General features: G+C 37.6%; 3 protein-coding genes across 3 annotated transcripts in view; all 3 read left to right on the top strand.

The window, feature by feature from the left end:
- The first annotated feature begins 1,258 nt into the window (after window positions 1-1,258).
- The window catches only part of LOC148601547 (asialoglycoprotein receptor 2-like), a 38,166-nt gene continuing 21,550 nt past the window's right edge, over window positions 1,259-17,874 (top strand). The window contains exon 1 of the mRNA XM_088556415.1: window positions 1,259-1,405. Within this exon, the coding sequence (XP_088412541.1) occupies window positions 1,333-1,405 (73 nt within the window). The 5' untranslated portion in view covers window positions 1,259-1,332. The remainder of the gene's footprint in view (window positions 1,406-17,874) is intronic.
- On the top strand, window positions 4,148-7,002 carry LOC148601550 (C-type lectin mosGCTL-1-like). Its single transcript, XM_088555542.1, has 3 exons — window positions 4,148-4,583; window positions 5,096-5,266; window positions 5,849-7,002. Exons 1-3 carry the CDS (start codon window positions 4,355-4,357, stop codon window positions 6,082-6,084), a joined length of 636 nt encoding a protein of 211 aa, XP_088411668.1. The 5' UTR covers window positions 4,148-4,354; the 3' UTR covers window positions 6,085-7,002.
- LOC148601549 (uncharacterized) lies at window positions 11,523-15,630 on the top strand. The gene is made up of 4 exons (XM_088555547.1): window positions 11,523-11,610; window positions 12,566-12,740; window positions 14,375-14,511; window positions 15,129-15,630. The coding sequence occupies exons 2-4, from the start codon at window positions 12,566-12,568 to the stop codon at window positions 15,129-15,131; spliced, it is 315 nt and encodes a 104-aa protein (XP_088411673.1). The 5' UTR covers window positions 11,523-11,610; the 3' UTR covers window positions 15,132-15,630.

The raw sequence follows: 17,874 nt of genomic DNA, 5'->3' as shown, positions 1-17,874 counted from the left end.
CACGTTCCTTGTACGTTAAAGAACCCTACTGTGGTATTCTTTCGGAGTAGGAACAATAGGGCTCCGCCACAGGAGGCTAAATTGCCCGACCCTACCCACCTCTCCCTATTTCCAGTGGCAATCAAAATTTGTCGACCCCATTGCCCTTGTGTCCCATCCCTTTTTCATTTCATCATCATTTCATGTTCAGTTTATCATCTCAATATGGCTGAAATATTGCTGCTCGGACGTTAAACCCTAACAAACAAACAAACATCAGTCTGGCGGCTATTTTGAACTTTAAACATATGACGGTAACCTGAAAAAAAAAAACAGTTCTGCAACATTCGAAGGATGAGTCTAACTTCATGTTAAGTTTCAATTCAATCAGATGAGCAACTTTGAAGAAAACATACAACTTTAAGAACTTTTTATGACAGGAAAATTAAAATAATTAGAAGAAACGAAGTAAAACAATAACTCTCCGACCATCTTCGTGCTTGGCGACTTAATTATCAGGTATATTTGTTGATGACCCTCAAAATAACGGAATGTTTAGGGTTATGCATTAGGCAGCTTACATGCCTATATGAAAATATATGACGTATATATTTTGAAATGCATGTCACCTCCTTAATGACTTTTTATAAAGACTACTACTTGAAACATCACCACAGGGGCCGCATTGTTATTCTGTAATTAATTTTTACCGTTATATTTTTTTAAACTGATACAATAAATAAATAATTAAAAGGAAAATCAAAAAGGAAATAATTTTTTTAAAAATGGCAATATTAATACAAAAGCCAGACAAGTGGAGACGACCACAATGGTCCTGACTTTGTACTGGCATTTCTGATGGAAATAGTTTTACCAGATTAATAGCATACTAAACCTCCCGCCACTATTACATTATATTTCAATATAAACAGACAGCATATAGTATCCCATAGAACAGTTATGAACAATTTGTTTCATTTTAAAAAGAGCCAATATATGTACTATATAAACATAAACTATTATATTCAGATTTAAAAACAAATGATTGTGGCTCAAAATAAAAAAAAAAGATAGTTCTAGAATTTACCACATATATATAAACTGCTATGGTCTATTTTGTTTTGTTTGTAAGAAATCCATTAGCAGGATAAAAAACAAATACTTTATTACATTGATATAAAAAATAATTATGCATTGGATGAAGCTTACAATATGTCAAACTTAGTAAAAGTGATAGATTTCCGATAACAATTTCATAGTTATTACTTTATGTTCGTTTTAATGTTAAATCGATTGTCAAAAATAGGATATATTGAATAATTTCCACCTTGAATGTCTTAATTTGTTATCAGTATGCACTGGAGTAACAGGATTAAACCACTTTTGGCATGGTTCTTGTTTCTGTTGTGTATATGTTCAGCATTTGGTAAGCAACACATTAAATTTAGTACCCCGTGCAGGTCCGGGTGTTAAAAGAATAGGCCTGCAGAAGCGCTAAGCTTGTCGTATAAGGCGACTAAATAGTGCTCAGAAACCTAGCCGAGGGCTAGGCGCTCTGCCCACAGAGCAACTGGGATGTGTGCCCCAGGTGGTGGAATGGGGTACCCCTGGCGTGTTACATGCTGGGGTTGTCAGGCTACAATACGGAAAACCTGACCGCAAACCATAGTGGTGCACCGTGTTGGGAAAGATGCCACGTTCCTCGCACGTTAAAGAACCCTGCTGTGGTATTCGATAGGAGTAGGAACCTTTGCGCTCCGCCACAGGAAGCTAAATTCCCCGACCCTACCCATCCCTCCCTTTTTCTTGTGGCAATCAAAATTTGTCGACCCTATTATCCTTGTGAACCATCCTTTCTTTTTTTCATTTCATGTTCATTGTCTGAATATAGCTGAAATATTGCTGCTCGGACGTTAAACCCCAACAACCAAACCAATCGACAAGACGACTAAATAGTGCTCAGAAACCTAGCCGGGGGCTAGGACGCTCTGCCCACAGAGCAACTGGGATGTGTGCCCCAAGTGGTGGAATGGGGTACCCCTGGCGTGTTACATGCTGGGATTGTCAGGCTATAATACGGAAAACCTGACCGCAAACCATAGTGGTGCACCGTGTAGGGAAACATGCCACGTTCCTCGCACATTAAAGAACCTTAATGTGGTATTCTCCCGGAGTAGGAACCATAGGGCTCCGCCACAGTAGGCTAAATTGCCCGACCATACCCACCTCTCCCTATTTACAGTGGCAATCAAAATTTGTCGACCCCGTTGTCCTTGTGTCCCACCCCTTTTTCATTTCATCATTTCATGTTCATCGTCTGAGTATGGCTGAAATATTGCTGCTCGGACGTTAAACCCCAACAAACAAACATTAAATTTAGCTTTTATAAAAACTTCAAGCTTACCCTACCGGTGCACCTGGTCCATGCTCTCAGTTTTTAGTGGAGTCTAAGTTCCTCATATACTTTTATTACTTTGTATGTATTATTTCGTTCTTTAAGGTTCTTTATTTTATGTGTCTGGTTTGTTTTTGTTTGTTGGAGTTTAACGTCCGAGCAGCAATATTTCAGCTATATTGAGACAATGAACATGAAATTGATTGTTTGTTGGGGTTTAACGTCCGAGCAGCAATACTTCAGCTATATTCAGACGACGAACATGAAATCGATGATCAAATCAACATGAAATGGAAAAAAAAAGAATGGGACACGAGGATAATAGGGTCGACAAATTTTAATTGCCACTGGAAAAAGGGGGGATGGGTAAGGTCGGGCAATTTAGCCTCCTGTGGCGGAGCGCAAAGGTTCCTACTCCTATCGAATACCACAGCAGGGTTCTTCAACGTGCTAGGAACGTGGCATCTTTCCCAACACGCTGCACCACTATGGTTTGCGGTCAGGATTTCCGTATTATAGGCAGACAAACCCCAGCATGTAACACGCCAGGGGTACACATCCCAGTTGCTCTGTGGGCAGAGCGCCTAGCCCCCGGCTAGGTTTCTGAGCACTATTTAGTCGCCGTATACGACAAGCTTAGCGCTGCTGCAGGCCTATTCTTTTAACACCCGGACCTGCACGGGGCAACATAAAATGATGAAGTGAAAAAGGGATGGGACACAAGGACAATGGGGTCGACAAATTTTGATTGCCATTGGAAATTGGGAGAGGTGGGTAGAGTCGAGCAATTTAGCCTCCTGTGGCGGAGCCCTATGGTTCCTTCTCCGAGAGAATACCACAGTAGGGTTCTTTAACGTGCGAATAACGTGGCATCTTTCCCAACACGGTGCACCACTATGGTTTGCGGTCAGGTTTTCGTATTATAGCCTGAAAACCCCAGCATGTAACACACCAGGAGTACCCAATTCCAGTTGCTCTGTGGGCAGAGCGCCCTAGCCCCCTGCTAGGGTTCTGAGCACTATTTAGTCGCCTTTTATGACAAGCTTAGCACTTGCCCAGGATTGCATTCTTTTGATTTCCACGACAAATTAGAACTAAAACAAATAGGCAAATTTATAGTTAATAAGTACTTTTATCAAACTTGCACAACACTGAAAGGACGCTTACCCTACTGTTGCACCTGGTTCATTGCCCATAGTATATAGTGGAGTCCGAATTGTTTATTTAATTTCTTTGAGCCCCATGCAGGTCCGGGTGTTAAAAGAATAGGCCTGCAGCAGCGCTAAGCTTGTCGTAAGAGGCGACTAAATAATGCTTAGAACCCTAGCCGGGGGCTTAGGCGCTTTGCCCACAGAGCAACTGGGATGTGTGCCCCAGGTGGTGGAATGGGGTACCCCTGGCGTGTTACATGCTGGGATTGTCAGGCTATAATACGGAAAACCTGACCGCAAACCATAGTGGTGCACCGTGTTGGGAAAGATGCCATGTTCCTCGCACGTTAAAGAACCCTACTATGGTATTCTTCCGGAGTAGAAACCTTAGGGCTCGGCCACATGAGGCTAAATTGCCCGATCCTTCCCACCTCTCCCTATTTCCAGTGGCAATCAAAATTTGTCGACCCCATTGTCCTTGTGTCCCATCCCTTTTTCATTTCATCATCATTTCATGTTCATTTTATCGTCAATTTCATGTTCATCGTCTCAATATAGCTGAAATATTGCTGCTCGGACGTTAAACCCCAACAAACAAAGAGTCGTTAGTTTAACCGTTCTGGAAGAGAGAGAATAAATGCTATAAAATCTGGTCTAATTTATCTGTTTTTCTGAGTGGTAAGAGATCGGATTTTAGAATGAATCTTGTTCATTTACTTTTTTTTCTTTTTTGTTTTTGCTTTTAATTTATTTTCTATTTTTAGATATATCTTTAAACCATCTCAAGATTTTCTGACCAATTATACATTTTTCCATTTAAGATATCGGGATGGAGTACAAACCATTACAACCTTACATCAGTTGGAACATTTCACGCTCAGAAAAAATTGTGTTCCAAACAGAACACAATTCCATTACAAAATGTGCGTTCGAGTGTAGCTATATAGAAACATGCCGCTTTTTTACCATATACCAAGACATTTGCTTTGGGATTTCGGCAGTTATTTCAGCTTCATCGCAGAATCAGTCAGTTCAAATGTATGCTAAACAAAGTGAAGGTAAACATACGTTACGAACTACTCTACATCTATTTGTTTTTTGCATAATTTGTATACTGAATATATTCGCAGATAATAGACGTATTTACACTAGTGGAACTATTGACAAAAATAATACATTTTTGCTGTTGTTCTCGTACTTTATTCTCCTTCAACGTAATGACGTCACAATTTAAAATTATTTTGGTTCATTTACGTCATAAAGTTATTCGGAGACCAATCTGGCGTCATTCGGTGTAAAATGACAAGTGTGAATTCATGCATTATTTTCAGTTTTGGAATAATGTTTGTATACGAGTCAATTTTACACAGCACATTATTGATACACACATTGTACACATTTAGTTCCAATATAAATATGACATGAACGCATACTTTGCATCTACCTTATTTGTCAAAATTAACAAAAAAATGAACTTTGTTTTTAATTAGGTATAGTACATCATTGAAGAATTTGTTTAAATATGGATTAACCAAAATTTAAGAAAACTGAAATTCATTTTTTTTTGTAGATTGCTCTTCCCCCTTTTTTGTCCATATTGAGGGATTTTGTTTGTTTACAAGTGCTTTTAAATTAAACTGGTTCCAAGCTAGAAATTACTGTGAGAACCTTAACGGCAGTTTGTTATACCTCGATACTGAAGTCAAATTTTCTACGTTCACACATTACATACAAACTTATTGTAAGTATTGAATGTAAAGAAAACTGTTGATTCCTTTTAGGTAAATGGTCCAAAATTTGTGCAATTATAAGTTTTGAACAGCGTCTGATGTTTGATATTTACTCTAAACGCTGCATCCAGCTCTGCCAGAAAATGCAACAATCTTGCAAATCGGAAAAAAGTGAAAAAATTACGTTACATTATCCGATCGTCAAACAACGTTTGATTTGAATAATTTCCGAGAATTTTGAAAGACCTGTCTGCAGGAGTTAGTAAGAAAAAATACGAACGTCTGCCGCCGTGTGGAGCTTGATGTTATTTATACAATGTAAACTAACGAAACCAAATCCTGACAAATCCGGAAACCTATCTAAACCAGACACTTTTGAAAGTCCCTTTATACCATTTTTAATCTTGTTTAACCGAACATTTGTCTAAATCGAACCATTTTTAAAGTCGAAAAAGTTTATACATGTATGAGTTTATCAGCTTTTTTTTTTTTTTTTTTTTTTTGTTCATTTTTAATTTTTCATTTATCAAATATTATTACATTGTACTTAAATAATATATTGACAAACCGTCGACCTGTTTTTTATGCTTTAGATCCACACGAGATTAGGCAATATTTTGTTGGCGCATCAGATATATATCAAGAAGGTGTCTGGGAATGGACAAAACTGAATTCTCAAAACTATTTTTCTTGGCAAGGCACTCAGCCGAACAACCGCGACAATGACTTCAATGGAGAAGAAGCTGACTGCGGAATTTACTACACTGGAACGTGGAAAATGAGGGACGAATTCTGCTACCAAAGTTTGCGTTTTATTTGTGAAAAATGATAAGTAAATGTTTTTCATCCGATCAGTGCCATGAAATAACGGTAGACTTATTTATTACTTCGCAGCATGCAATGTGTTCTAAGTGCTTGTTAATAAGAAATTCAACACTCAATTAAAGTATATTAAAGAAATCAAAACAAGATAAGCGCAATTGTTCAAAAACCATACTACCAAACCTTGAAGAAAATGACGTTTAGTCAACGAGAGACTTCTCATATCCGTAGTGTAAGCACGTGTGGCCCTTGAAATGAAAAATACAAAAATGTATATCAGTTCTGTCGATATATTAAACAAAATAATATCAGAATTAAGTTTTGTCTATTATAAAAACGACAATTTAAAACACACCTGCAAACGTCACATTATTTTTTTTCTTTTCATCAATATTGTCTGAGCTCTTATTGTATTTTTTTTAAACTTCATCGTTTTTATACCAGCATAAATCAAAGCTTGTCCCAGTTATGAAAAAGCCCAATCAATTTAGAATGTATTTGTATGAAATTGCTTTTTTTCTCAACAATAATTTAGAATTTAAAACTGTGTTGATGACGTCAATACGTCAATTTGATTAAAACCATTTACGGGAAAGTCATATTGATTAAAGTTTTGAAATAATGGGTCTTCAAATGATCTCATTGAAATAAGTATTCAAAGATTGCACAGTAATAAATCTGAGAATATTTTTCCAGAAAATCAAACAATTTAATTCCAACAAATAAAGCATTAATCAATAAACCAGTTACAGTGTTTACGTTTGACGAAATGGTTTTGATAATACCCTAGCCGACAACCATTAGATCTCTAACAAGTTAACCTGCATAACATTGGGGTCTTAAAGCAGATTCTTGCCGTAATTGTGGTCTTGAGGAAATTAAAGCGTAATGACTTGATGTACATTTTTTGTACCTGCTATTGGTTGACGTTCCCAAATTTTTAAGAGGAAGTTACTTTACAGGTGCACCTGTTCCATGTTCCCAGTTTCTAGTAGTGTGTTTTTCCATTCATATTTTGCCCCGTGCAGGTCCGGGTGTTAAAAGAATAGGCCTGCAACAGCGCTAAGCTTGTCGTATAAGGCGACTAAATGGTGCTCAGAAACCTAGCCGGGGGCTAGGCGCTCTGCCCACAGAGCAACTGGGATGTGTGCCCCAGGTGGTTGAATGGGGTACCCCTGGTGTGTTACATGCTGGGGTTGTCAGGCTATAATACAGAAAACCTGACCGCAAACCATAGTGGGATACCGTGTTGGGAAAGATGCCACGTTCCTTGCACGTTAAAGAACCCTGCTGTGGTATTCGATAGAAGTAGGAACCATAGGGCTCCGCCACAGGAGGCTAAATTGCCCCTTACCCATCCCCTCTTTTTCCAGTGGCAATCAAAATTTGTCGACCCTATTGTCCTTGTGTCCCATCCTCTTTTTTCATTTCATGTTCATTTTATGTTCATCGTCTGAATATAGCTGAAATATTGCTGCTTGGACGTTAAACCCCAATAAACAAAACAATCTCCCTATTTCCAGTGGCAATCAAAATTTGTCGACCCCATTGTCCTTGTGTCCCATCCCTTTTTTCATTTCATTTTCATTTTATTATCAATTGCTGAAATATTGCTGCTCGGACGTTAAACCTCAACAGACAAACAAACAATCATTCATATTTTGGATAAATACAATAAACCTATACATAGAAAATACAATACTTTTGAAATCGAATTTTATTACAAACGGGACGCTAATAACTTCCAAATTGTAAACGGTACCTTTCTTAGTGGCAATATACCAAGATTTCATGCCTTTGAAGTATACATTTCACGGCTGATCTGGAAATATCGTGCCTGTAATCTATAGACCGACTTTGAAACTAGCTCCTACAATCAGGAGTGGCCCGTGCAGGTCCGGGTGTCAAATGAAAAGGCCTGCAGCAGCGCTAAGCCTGTCGTAAAAGGCGACTAAATAGTGCTCAGAACCCTAAGTGGGGGCTAGGGCGCTCTGCCTACAAGCAACTGGAGTGGGTACCCCTGGTGTGTTACATGCTGGAGTTGTCAGGCTATAATACGGAAAACCTGACCGCAAACCATAGTGGTGCACCGTGTTGGGAAAGACGCCACGTTCCTCGCACGTTAAAGAACCCTACTGTGGTATTCTCTCGGAGTAGGAACCATAGGGCTCCGCCACAGGAGGCTAAATTGCCCGACCCTACCCACCTCTCCCTATCTCCAGTGGCAATCAAAATTTGTTGACCCCATTCTCCTTGTGTCCCATCCCTTTTTTCATTTCATCATTTCATGTACATTTTATCATCCATTTCATGTTCATCGTCTGAATATAGCTGAAATATTGCTGCTCGGACGTTAAACCCCAACAAACAAACTATTTTGACGTCTTTATATATTTACGCCTATATTACAAGTCTATATAGATTATAATAGAATATTGCCATGAGCTATCAAAGTTAAATACACTACAGCATGTACAAATTACTAAAAATGGTGGCAATTCACCTATTCAAAGAAATGATCCCCATGCTCGTGCTGTTGTGAATGAAAATATGAAATAAGGGTAACAAAATAACCGAACACTAACCCGTTCCATAATCAAGTCAAATCGACAATAAATAGATAATACAATACCATGGTTGCTGATACCGCAATGGTCCTGACTTGGTACAGGAATTTTACACAAAATGGTGGGTTAAACCTAGGTTTTATAGCGCGCCAAACCACCCTCTTCTATTACGGCGTGAATATACCGGTGGTGATTATATTGCATTTGCATGCTATAGTCTCATAATCGGTAAGTCAGTAGTCATATCACAAAGAATAATTTACAAAAAGCAATTATTATTCATTCTTTTACAAGAAACTTAGTATTTTTCAACAAAGGACTGATACCTGAAAAAGAATATGGCAAGAGACCTTTTCAAAAAAAGAGAAAATATTGATCTACACTACACAGAAAAAAAAGACTCACAGATGTTCACCATTAGACTAATGTCTTATGTAATCCATACTGATATATCTCCTGACAAACTCTTGACATATTTGATAGAAGATGCATGTTTTAAAGGTCTATATGGAAGTTTTGTGCAAAGCCCTACCAATACGATTGAGCGACCTTTTATAAACATGAAAACATGATGGAAGTACATAAAAAATCGGTTAGGCCAATCCTATATTTGTTCTGTTTCTTTATATTTATCTGTTAAGAGGTATTATACTTGTGTCTGTTTGTTTGTTTGTTGGGGTTTAACGTCCGAGCAGCAATATTTCAGCTATATTCAGACATTGAACATGAAATGGATGATAAAATGAACATGAAATGAAAAAAAAAGGATGGGACACAAGGACAATAGGGTCGACAAATTTTGATTGCCACTGGAAAAGGGGGGATGGGTAAGGTCGGGCAATTTAGCCTCCTGTGGCGGAGCGCAAAGGTTCCTACTCCTATCGAATACCACAGCAGGGTTCTTTAACGTGCGAGGAACGTGGCATCTTTCCCAACACGGTGCACCACTGGTTTGCGGTCAGGTTTTCCGTATTATAGTCTGACAACCCCAGCATGTAACACGCCATTCCACCACCTGGGGCACACATCCCAGTTGCTCTGTGGGCAGAGCGCCTAGCCCCCGGCTAGGTTTCTGAGCACTATTTAGTCGCCTTATACGACAAGCTTAGCGCTTCTGCAGGCCTATTCTTTTAACATCCGGACCTGCACGGGGCTACTTGTGTCTGTCAATTCGGGATATTTGACTTTACTAAAATTTTTCTTCTTTTCAAAACTATTTTTGCAATGCATCATATTTAGATATAAAGAAACAAATCTCGTATTAAAGTTTGTTACTTGGACTTTTTGATTCATTTAAATGTTCTATGATGAGTTTATATATGACTGTCCTCAAATCAACCAACAAAAAAATCTGTCGAAGCGGGATTTGTTACGAGCGCCAGTATATAAATAAAATCAAAAGACATACATCTTCGTCTGTTCCTGAGCTGGTGACAAGGCAAGGTGAGTTTCCTTCTTTTTTTGATCGAAGTTCCCTGTGACTTTTTTTTATAAATTGTTTAATAAGTAAAACCTTTAAAATCGACAAAATGACACACTTCTGCTGCTAGGAGAACAATGCTCAACTCTAAACTAAAACTTATTCTTTTAATTTCCTTATATACTGTAAGTGCTTCAAAGGTTAATTTTTTACCGGTAAATATTGCTGCTCGGACGTTAAACCCCAACAAACAAGCCCCATGCAGGTCCGGGTGTTAAAAGAATAGGCCTGCAGCAGCGCTAAGCTTGTCGTATAAGGCGACTAAATAGTGCTCAGAAACCTAGCCGGGGGCTAGGCGCTCTGCCTACAGAGCAATTGGGATGTGTGCCCCAGGTGGTGGAATGGGGTACCCCTGGCATGTTACATGCTTGGGTTGTCAAGCTATAATACGGAAAAAACTGACCGCAAACCATAGTGATGCACCGTGTTGGAATGTTTCTTTGTTTTGTATGTTGGGGTTTAACGTCCAAGCAGCAATATTTCAGCCATATTCAGACAATGAACATGAAATGATAATGAAATGAAAAAGGGATGGGACACAAGGACAATGGGGTCGACAAAAATTTGATTGCCACTGGAAATAGGGAGAGGTCGGGCAATTTAGCCTTCTGTGGCGGAGCCCTATGGTTCCTACTCCGGGAGAATACCACAGTAGGGTTTTTTAACATGCGAGGAACGTGGCATCTTTCCCAATACGGCGGACCACTATGGTTTGCGGTCAAGTTTTCTGTATTATAGCCTGACAACCCCAGCATGCAACACGCCAGGGGTACCCCATTCCACCACATGGGGCACACATCCCAGTTGCTTTGTGGGCAGAGCGCCCTAGCCCCCGGCTAGGGTTCTGAGCACTATTTAGTCGCCTTTTCCTACAAGCTTAGCGCTGCTGCAGGCCAATTCTTTTATCACCCGGACCTGCACGGGGAAACATGAAATGATGAAAAAAGGGATGGGACACAAGGATGATGGGGTCGACAAATTTTGATTGCCACTGGAAATAAGGAGAGGTGGGTAAGGTCGGGCAGTTTAGCCTCCTGTGGCAGGGCCCTTTGGTTCCTATTCCCAGAAAATATCACAGTAGGATTCTTTTACGTAAGAGGAACGTGGCATCTTTCCCAACACGGTGCACCACTTTGGTTTGCGGTCAGGTTTTCCGTATTATAGCCTGACAATGCCAGCATGTAATACGCCAGGGGTACCCCATTCCACCACCTCGGGCACACAACCCAGTTGCTCTGTGAGCAAAGCGCCCTCGCCCCCGGCTAGGGTTCTGAGCACGCACTATTTAGTCGCCGTTTACGACAAGATTAGCGCTGCTGCAGGCCTATTGTTTTGACACCCGGACCTGCACGGGTGTAAATTACATTGTAACATGCAATATATATGTAATTTTGGTAATTGGTATTTAACATGAGGCGGTGTGACCTGTGAGAGGAAGAAGTTTAATATTTTGATATTATTAAAATAATTCCTTTTGCTTAATCAGGTAAGTCTTATTTTTCTTCATTATTTGGGATAACTTAAGGTAGCACTCAAGATAAAAATCGTGCAAAATGTGATTCATTGTTGGAAAACCTACATCTTTTTATTTTTGATGATTTATTTAAAATGTTATGATAAACAAAAATATTAAATTGTGGCTTTTCATATAACCCTTCTCCTTAAGAGAGAAGAAATTCATTCCATAAAATGTACAGTAAAATTCTAATTTAAGGAAGATAACTCTGTAAATGACACTAAAATACTATAGAACCTGTTGAATTCAATTTCGACTATCGCCAAAGAGCAGGCAGACTGGAATGAATAATTATACATTTCATCATATAGACCTATAAAGCAACTAAATAACTGAAATAAAAATGTGTAGCCGTTTTGGGGTGTGTATCACATATTACAGGATTTGCATGATTATTACTAAGACTACTACTTAATACGCGAGCTATACTATCATTTATTGTGGTTAAAGATATGACACTAGAAAAGATGCTTGTACTATTCTTGGTATGTAAAAATAACTTCTTGATTTGACACTCTAAACCTATTATAAAATGTTAACAAAATCTAATGTGTTGCTATTGAGACTAAATTGAATTGGTGGTTTTATATCATGTGACAGAAATTTTATAAGATCGTCCTACTTTTCTTCATTTTTTCATATGGAAAAGGAAGTGAGAAACAAAACGGGCATACTGTACTCCCTGACCAATGCCGATTCATGACCTTGACATTGACATTTATTTACATGATTAAATAACATAAACATAGTTCACTAGTTAAATAACAGAGAGAAAAAAACCAACAAACAAAATAACAATACTATACTATGCAAAGCTTGAAAAAACTATTATTTAAAAAAAAAGTGATTGATCAATCAAAAATATTATTTATTCTTATGAAATACATATCAGCATTGCTTTTATCACTTTCATTGTATATTATAGATGGATTACAGGAGAGTGTTTGCCATCTTACTTATTGCCGTTTTGGTCTGTCCTGTGTCACCACAAGATGTCAGAACACAGATACTTCCACAGCCATTTCCATTTTTCGTTCCGGTTCAAGACAATCTGCTGGTTATAGTACCACCAGAAGATTCATTTCCTTTCTTTCCATTACGTAGGTGATCTTAACACTTGTTTTAGAATAGCGATATATTAATTATATTTTCGTCCTTCGCAGATAGTAATAATACTGTTATTCCGAAATTATTTCCTTTTATTAGAGAGTGCAATTTAAAGTCAATGCGTCTTTATTTTGGGACAAAAAATTGTATTTCTTTCCCATCACAGTGGTAGTGCACTTAAAATAAGTTCAAAACAAAAGCGCGCTTCATTCAACACGTGCAGGTCTGGGTGTCAAAAGAATAGGCCTGCAGCAGCGCTAAGCTTGTCGTAAACGGCAACTAAATAGTGCTCAGAACCTTAGCCGGGGGCTAGGGCGCTCTGCCCACAGAGCAACTGGGATGTGTACCCCTGGCGTGTTAAATGCTTGGGTTGCCAGGCTATAATACGGAAAACCTGACCGCAAACCTTATGCCACGTTCCTCGCACGTTAAAGAACACTGCTGTGGTATTCTCCCGAAGTAGGAACCATAGGGTTCCGCCACAGGAGGCTAAATTGCCCGACCCTACCCACCTCTCCCTATTTCCAGTGGCAATCAAAATTTGTTGACCCATTTGTCCTTGTGTCCCATCCTTTTTTCATTTCATCATCATTTCATGTTCATTTTATCATCAATTTCATGTTCATCGTCTGAATATAGCTGAAATATTGCTGCTCGGACGTTAAACCCCAACAAACAGACAATCAATACAGAACTTTTATGGTCGTCATCATGAACTTGTGGCTCGTTGCGTTGTATCCATCTGCACCATGAAAAGAGATTTATTCAATTTGTCATAGTTTTTTCTTTCCTCTTTCATCTACCCCGGACTAGACTTTTTATGGACAACTCGGTGGGTGTTTCTAGAAAAGCAGAGGACGCTTACCCTACTGGTGCACCTGGTCCATGCTCTCAGCTTTTAGTGGAGCCCGAGTTGCTCATTCACTTTTGTTACCTTGTAGGTATTATTTTAGTTACTTTATGTTCTTTGTTGTTTTGACTGTTTTCCATGTCTGGTCTTTGTCCCTGGATTACATCCTTTTGTTTACCGCTAGAATCTAAGTCCGGGTGTTAAAAGAATAGGCCTGCAGCAGCGCTAAGCTTGTCGTAAAAGGCGACTAAATAGTGCTCAGAAACCTAGCCGGGGGCTAGGCGCTCTGCCCACAGAGCAACTGGGATGTGTGCCCCAAGTGGCGGAATGGGGTACCCCTGGCATGTTACATGCTGGGGTTGTCAGGCTATAATACGGAAAACCTGACCACAAACCATAGTGGTGCACCGTGTTGGGAAAGATGCCACGTTCCTCGCATGTTAAAGAACCCTGCTGTGGTATTCGATAGGAGTAGGAACCTTTGCGCTCCGCCACAGGAGGCTAAATTGCCCTACCTTACCCATCCCCCTTGTTCTAGTGGCAATCAAAATTTGTCGACCCTATTATCCTTTTTTTTTTTTTTTTTTTTTCTTTCTTCATTTCATGTTCATTTTATCATCCATTTCATGTTCATTGTCTGAATATAGCTGAAATATTGCTGCTCGGACGTTAAACCCCAACAAACAAAACCGCTAGAATCTTGGTTTCCTTGATTACTCTTGCAACATCTAAAGACAGCTGTTCTAACTTGGTACATTTTTCGTATTTCCGTTTTAGTTCTAGCACTTTTATTGCTTTCAACCATTCCTATCATCACTATCCCTCCCCCAACCAACAACGATAACACAACAACAACCAACAGTACCAGTACCACCACCACCACAACCACAACAACAACATTAAGACCGGAAGTTGTAAGTAAAACAATGATTTACTGAAAACAAACTTATTGTTGCGACCGCTTAATGATCGCTAATTTTGCAATTAAAAAAATAAACCGTTCTGTACTTTATGGATTTTCGTAGTCTTGTTGCCTCAGCACTTCAATATATCTATCGTCACAACATAAATTAAGTGGAATAAAATGACTTATCTTATATATTTGTACTATATATTATATCTTCCTCTTTTAGTCTCGTATTCTACAAATATTTTCAGTTATAAATGTATTTTCATATCTGTGGTCACCAAGTACTCACCATACTTCTTTATAACACAATATGCTTTATTATTCTACCTTTTTATTATGCAAAATAATTTTAATTCATCAATGAAAGCAACGAGGATTGTTTCCTCGTTTCAATTTTATTGTATGGATTTGTTTATTAAATTAATTTTCACAATTAAATATGCGTTTTGTCATCTATATCTTATTGTTATACTTTATTATAATATATAATACAAAAATAAACAATTTTCCCTGGAGAATCATCATGCATTTTTTAATGATGTCAATCTTCACTATTAGGACTGCTATCTTTCTATTCTTAAACAATGAATAATTATTCTCATACTATTATTTTTTTTACAGTAAATGGAAAATGACGTACTCATAGGCAGAGTTATCCACAGGATCATATCCCGGAAAACAATTTTTTTGATTATTCTGCTTAAGTACCCGTCAATCTAAATTTCAGACACCTTCTATGGTAAGGTGATTCAAGGTGTAGAAGACCCACGGAACAAACAGTGCTTTTTTATTATCTTCTGATGTTATATTTTTAAGGAACATAAGTTATTTGTATTCATATCAGAACTTTTAGGAAAATCATAAATTTATCCCCCAATAAAACCAAGCAAATATATCAAAGCAAATCAAGAACGATAACTTTTGCGAAGTGCCAATTTTATGTCCAATCTATATAAATTTTATCTGAAAAGTGCACCATCCTAATTAATACCCAAGACTGGTTATGTGGTCTGTATCTTATTCTGAATAAGAAGGTTTTTGACATGCATGAATCACCTCCTGTCTGATTTTTAGAAAGACTGATACTTAATAAGTCATATTGTAAAGGAAGCAAATAAACAGATTGATTATCTTATATGTTTTAGTGTATTTATGATTTTAAAAGGAATTGTTTTTAATGATTAATGTTTTCAATATACAGAACCAAACATCATGTACACCATTACTATATGATCAAAGTATTTATTATTGATTAAAAGGATAGGAGTAGGAACCTTTGCGCTCCGCCACAGGAGGCTAAATTGCCCGACCTTACCATCCCCCCTTTTTCCAGTGGCAATCAAAATTTGTCGACCCTATTATCCTTGTGACCCATCCTTTCTTTTTTTCATTTCATGTTCATTTTATCATCCATTTCATGTTCATTGTCTGAATATAGCTGAAATATTGCTGCTCGGACGTTAAACCCCAACAAACAAACAAACAAATTGATTAAAAGGAAAAGGGAACATACATAATACGGAAAAACAGCATGGCATCAAAATAATTAAAGCAAGACAAAACATAAACAAGCATTGATAATTCTAGAGAAAATATTTTCAATGCAGGAAAAGGAGTACGACCAGAAAGTCTTAAAATTGCATGTCTTTTTTAGTAATTTAAAGTTACACAGGATTGAAATCGTCCCTACATTCCGTCGGAATTGATTTTCTTAAACAACTTTGGTTTTAACCAGTTGATTCTAATGAAACTTGCAGTTATAAATCTTAATGTCGTAAAATATTTACACTTTGGAAAAAATTCTGTCAATAGTTGAGGTCGTTGGAATACACAAAGTTTTTGCTATATATTTTGATTAATGAATAATTTGGCCAAGGTAAAATCTGTGGCAGCAAATTATATACCTATAGATTTACAAGTCAAGACATTAGTAGTTAAGGCTGCCATGAAAATAACAAGGGTAAATAACATAAGCATGACGAGTACTGCTCTAGCTTACTCTTATTGGAATGTTGATGTTACAGCTGGGAAACCGTAATCAAAAGAAACCATGATCCCAATGGACATTAAAAAAATATTATCAAGCCAGGCATGGAAAACAGACACACAAAACAAAGGACATAAAATAACTAAAATAATATATACAAGTAACAACTCCACTAAAACCTCGGAGCATGGACCAGGAATACTGTTAGGGTAAGCGTCCTCTACTTTTCTAGAAACACTTGCCGAGCTGTTCATAAAAAGTCAAGTCAAAGGTAAGCGGTAGAGTGAGAGAAAACTATGAAATGATGAACAAATGATGATGCACTACAGTACTGACTATACTTAAATCAAAATTATATCAGGTTGAATTGTAATTTTGATCACAATTACAAGTTAATTGTTCTTAGAGTTTATCTGTCATGCATATCTTAACGTAAGGAACCTGTCATTGATTTTTATGGAAGGGAGGCGGCTAGGATCAAATTTGAAAAAGGCAGGATTGAAATTAAAAAAAAACGGACAGGCTATAAAAAAAGGCATTATTCATTATTGCCCAAATATATTTTGTTTTTATCTAAAAACAATTATCGATGTTTAGTGTCTAAGAAAAAAGCCTGCAGGACCTAAATTGTCTCCAAATACAAAATAGCAGGATGGCATCCCATAAACCCATAAAAATCGAATGGTTGTTCCCTAAACAATACATTTTGACTTTTTACACCATTTTATCAGGCATTTGGTTAAGGTATTTAATTGACTTCCCGGTTTCCTCCGGACTACTACAAGAATTGTGGGTCTGTCAATCCCGGCCATTGTATAGAATAATATAGTATACAGAAAAAATCCAGCTTCAGATACATGTGTACTTGTATAGGTTACACTATGGTATAAGGTGGATGGGGGAAACGGGAGATAAAGATCAGGGAGTGTGCATATTGTATTGGGGAATTAGAATTTTAAACTGGAAAAATGGAGAAATTAGTTTTAATGTATTGATTCATATGAAAAATATATTTGATTCACTTATAAATGATTGAAAAATTTAAATATAAAATTTCATTTAACAATATAGATATTTGAAAAAGAAAATGCATTGGGTATTCTATGGGGAACTGAGGATTGTATATTGTGTAAATATTGTGTAAATAGGAAGTTTTTACTATACAACAATTGCAATGAATTCCTATGCAACCCTATGTTATTTACTACACATTACTCTGCTTTGCAGCGGAGGATGTGAAAGAATAACTAAAAATAATCACTACTCCTAACAAATTGGCAGAGCTGATTAGTGTACCATACCAATTTACATGAAATTTCGAGGTTTAGTTCTAAATGTCTAAGTGTGACATACTGTAAAAGTACTATTGTTCGTATGGTA

Source organism: Perna viridis, chromosome 12 (assembly GCF_037379345.1).
Source record: "Perna viridis isolate PV_CMFRI_1.1 ecotype Kerala chromosome 12, ASM3737934v1, whole genome shotgun sequence".
In the NCBI taxonomy this organism is placed as follows: Eukaryota; Metazoa; Mollusca; class Bivalvia; order Mytilida; family Mytilidae; genus Perna; species Perna viridis.
The sequence above is the reverse complement of the archived record's forward strand: the minus strand, read 5'-3'. Positions and strand labels throughout refer to the sequence as shown.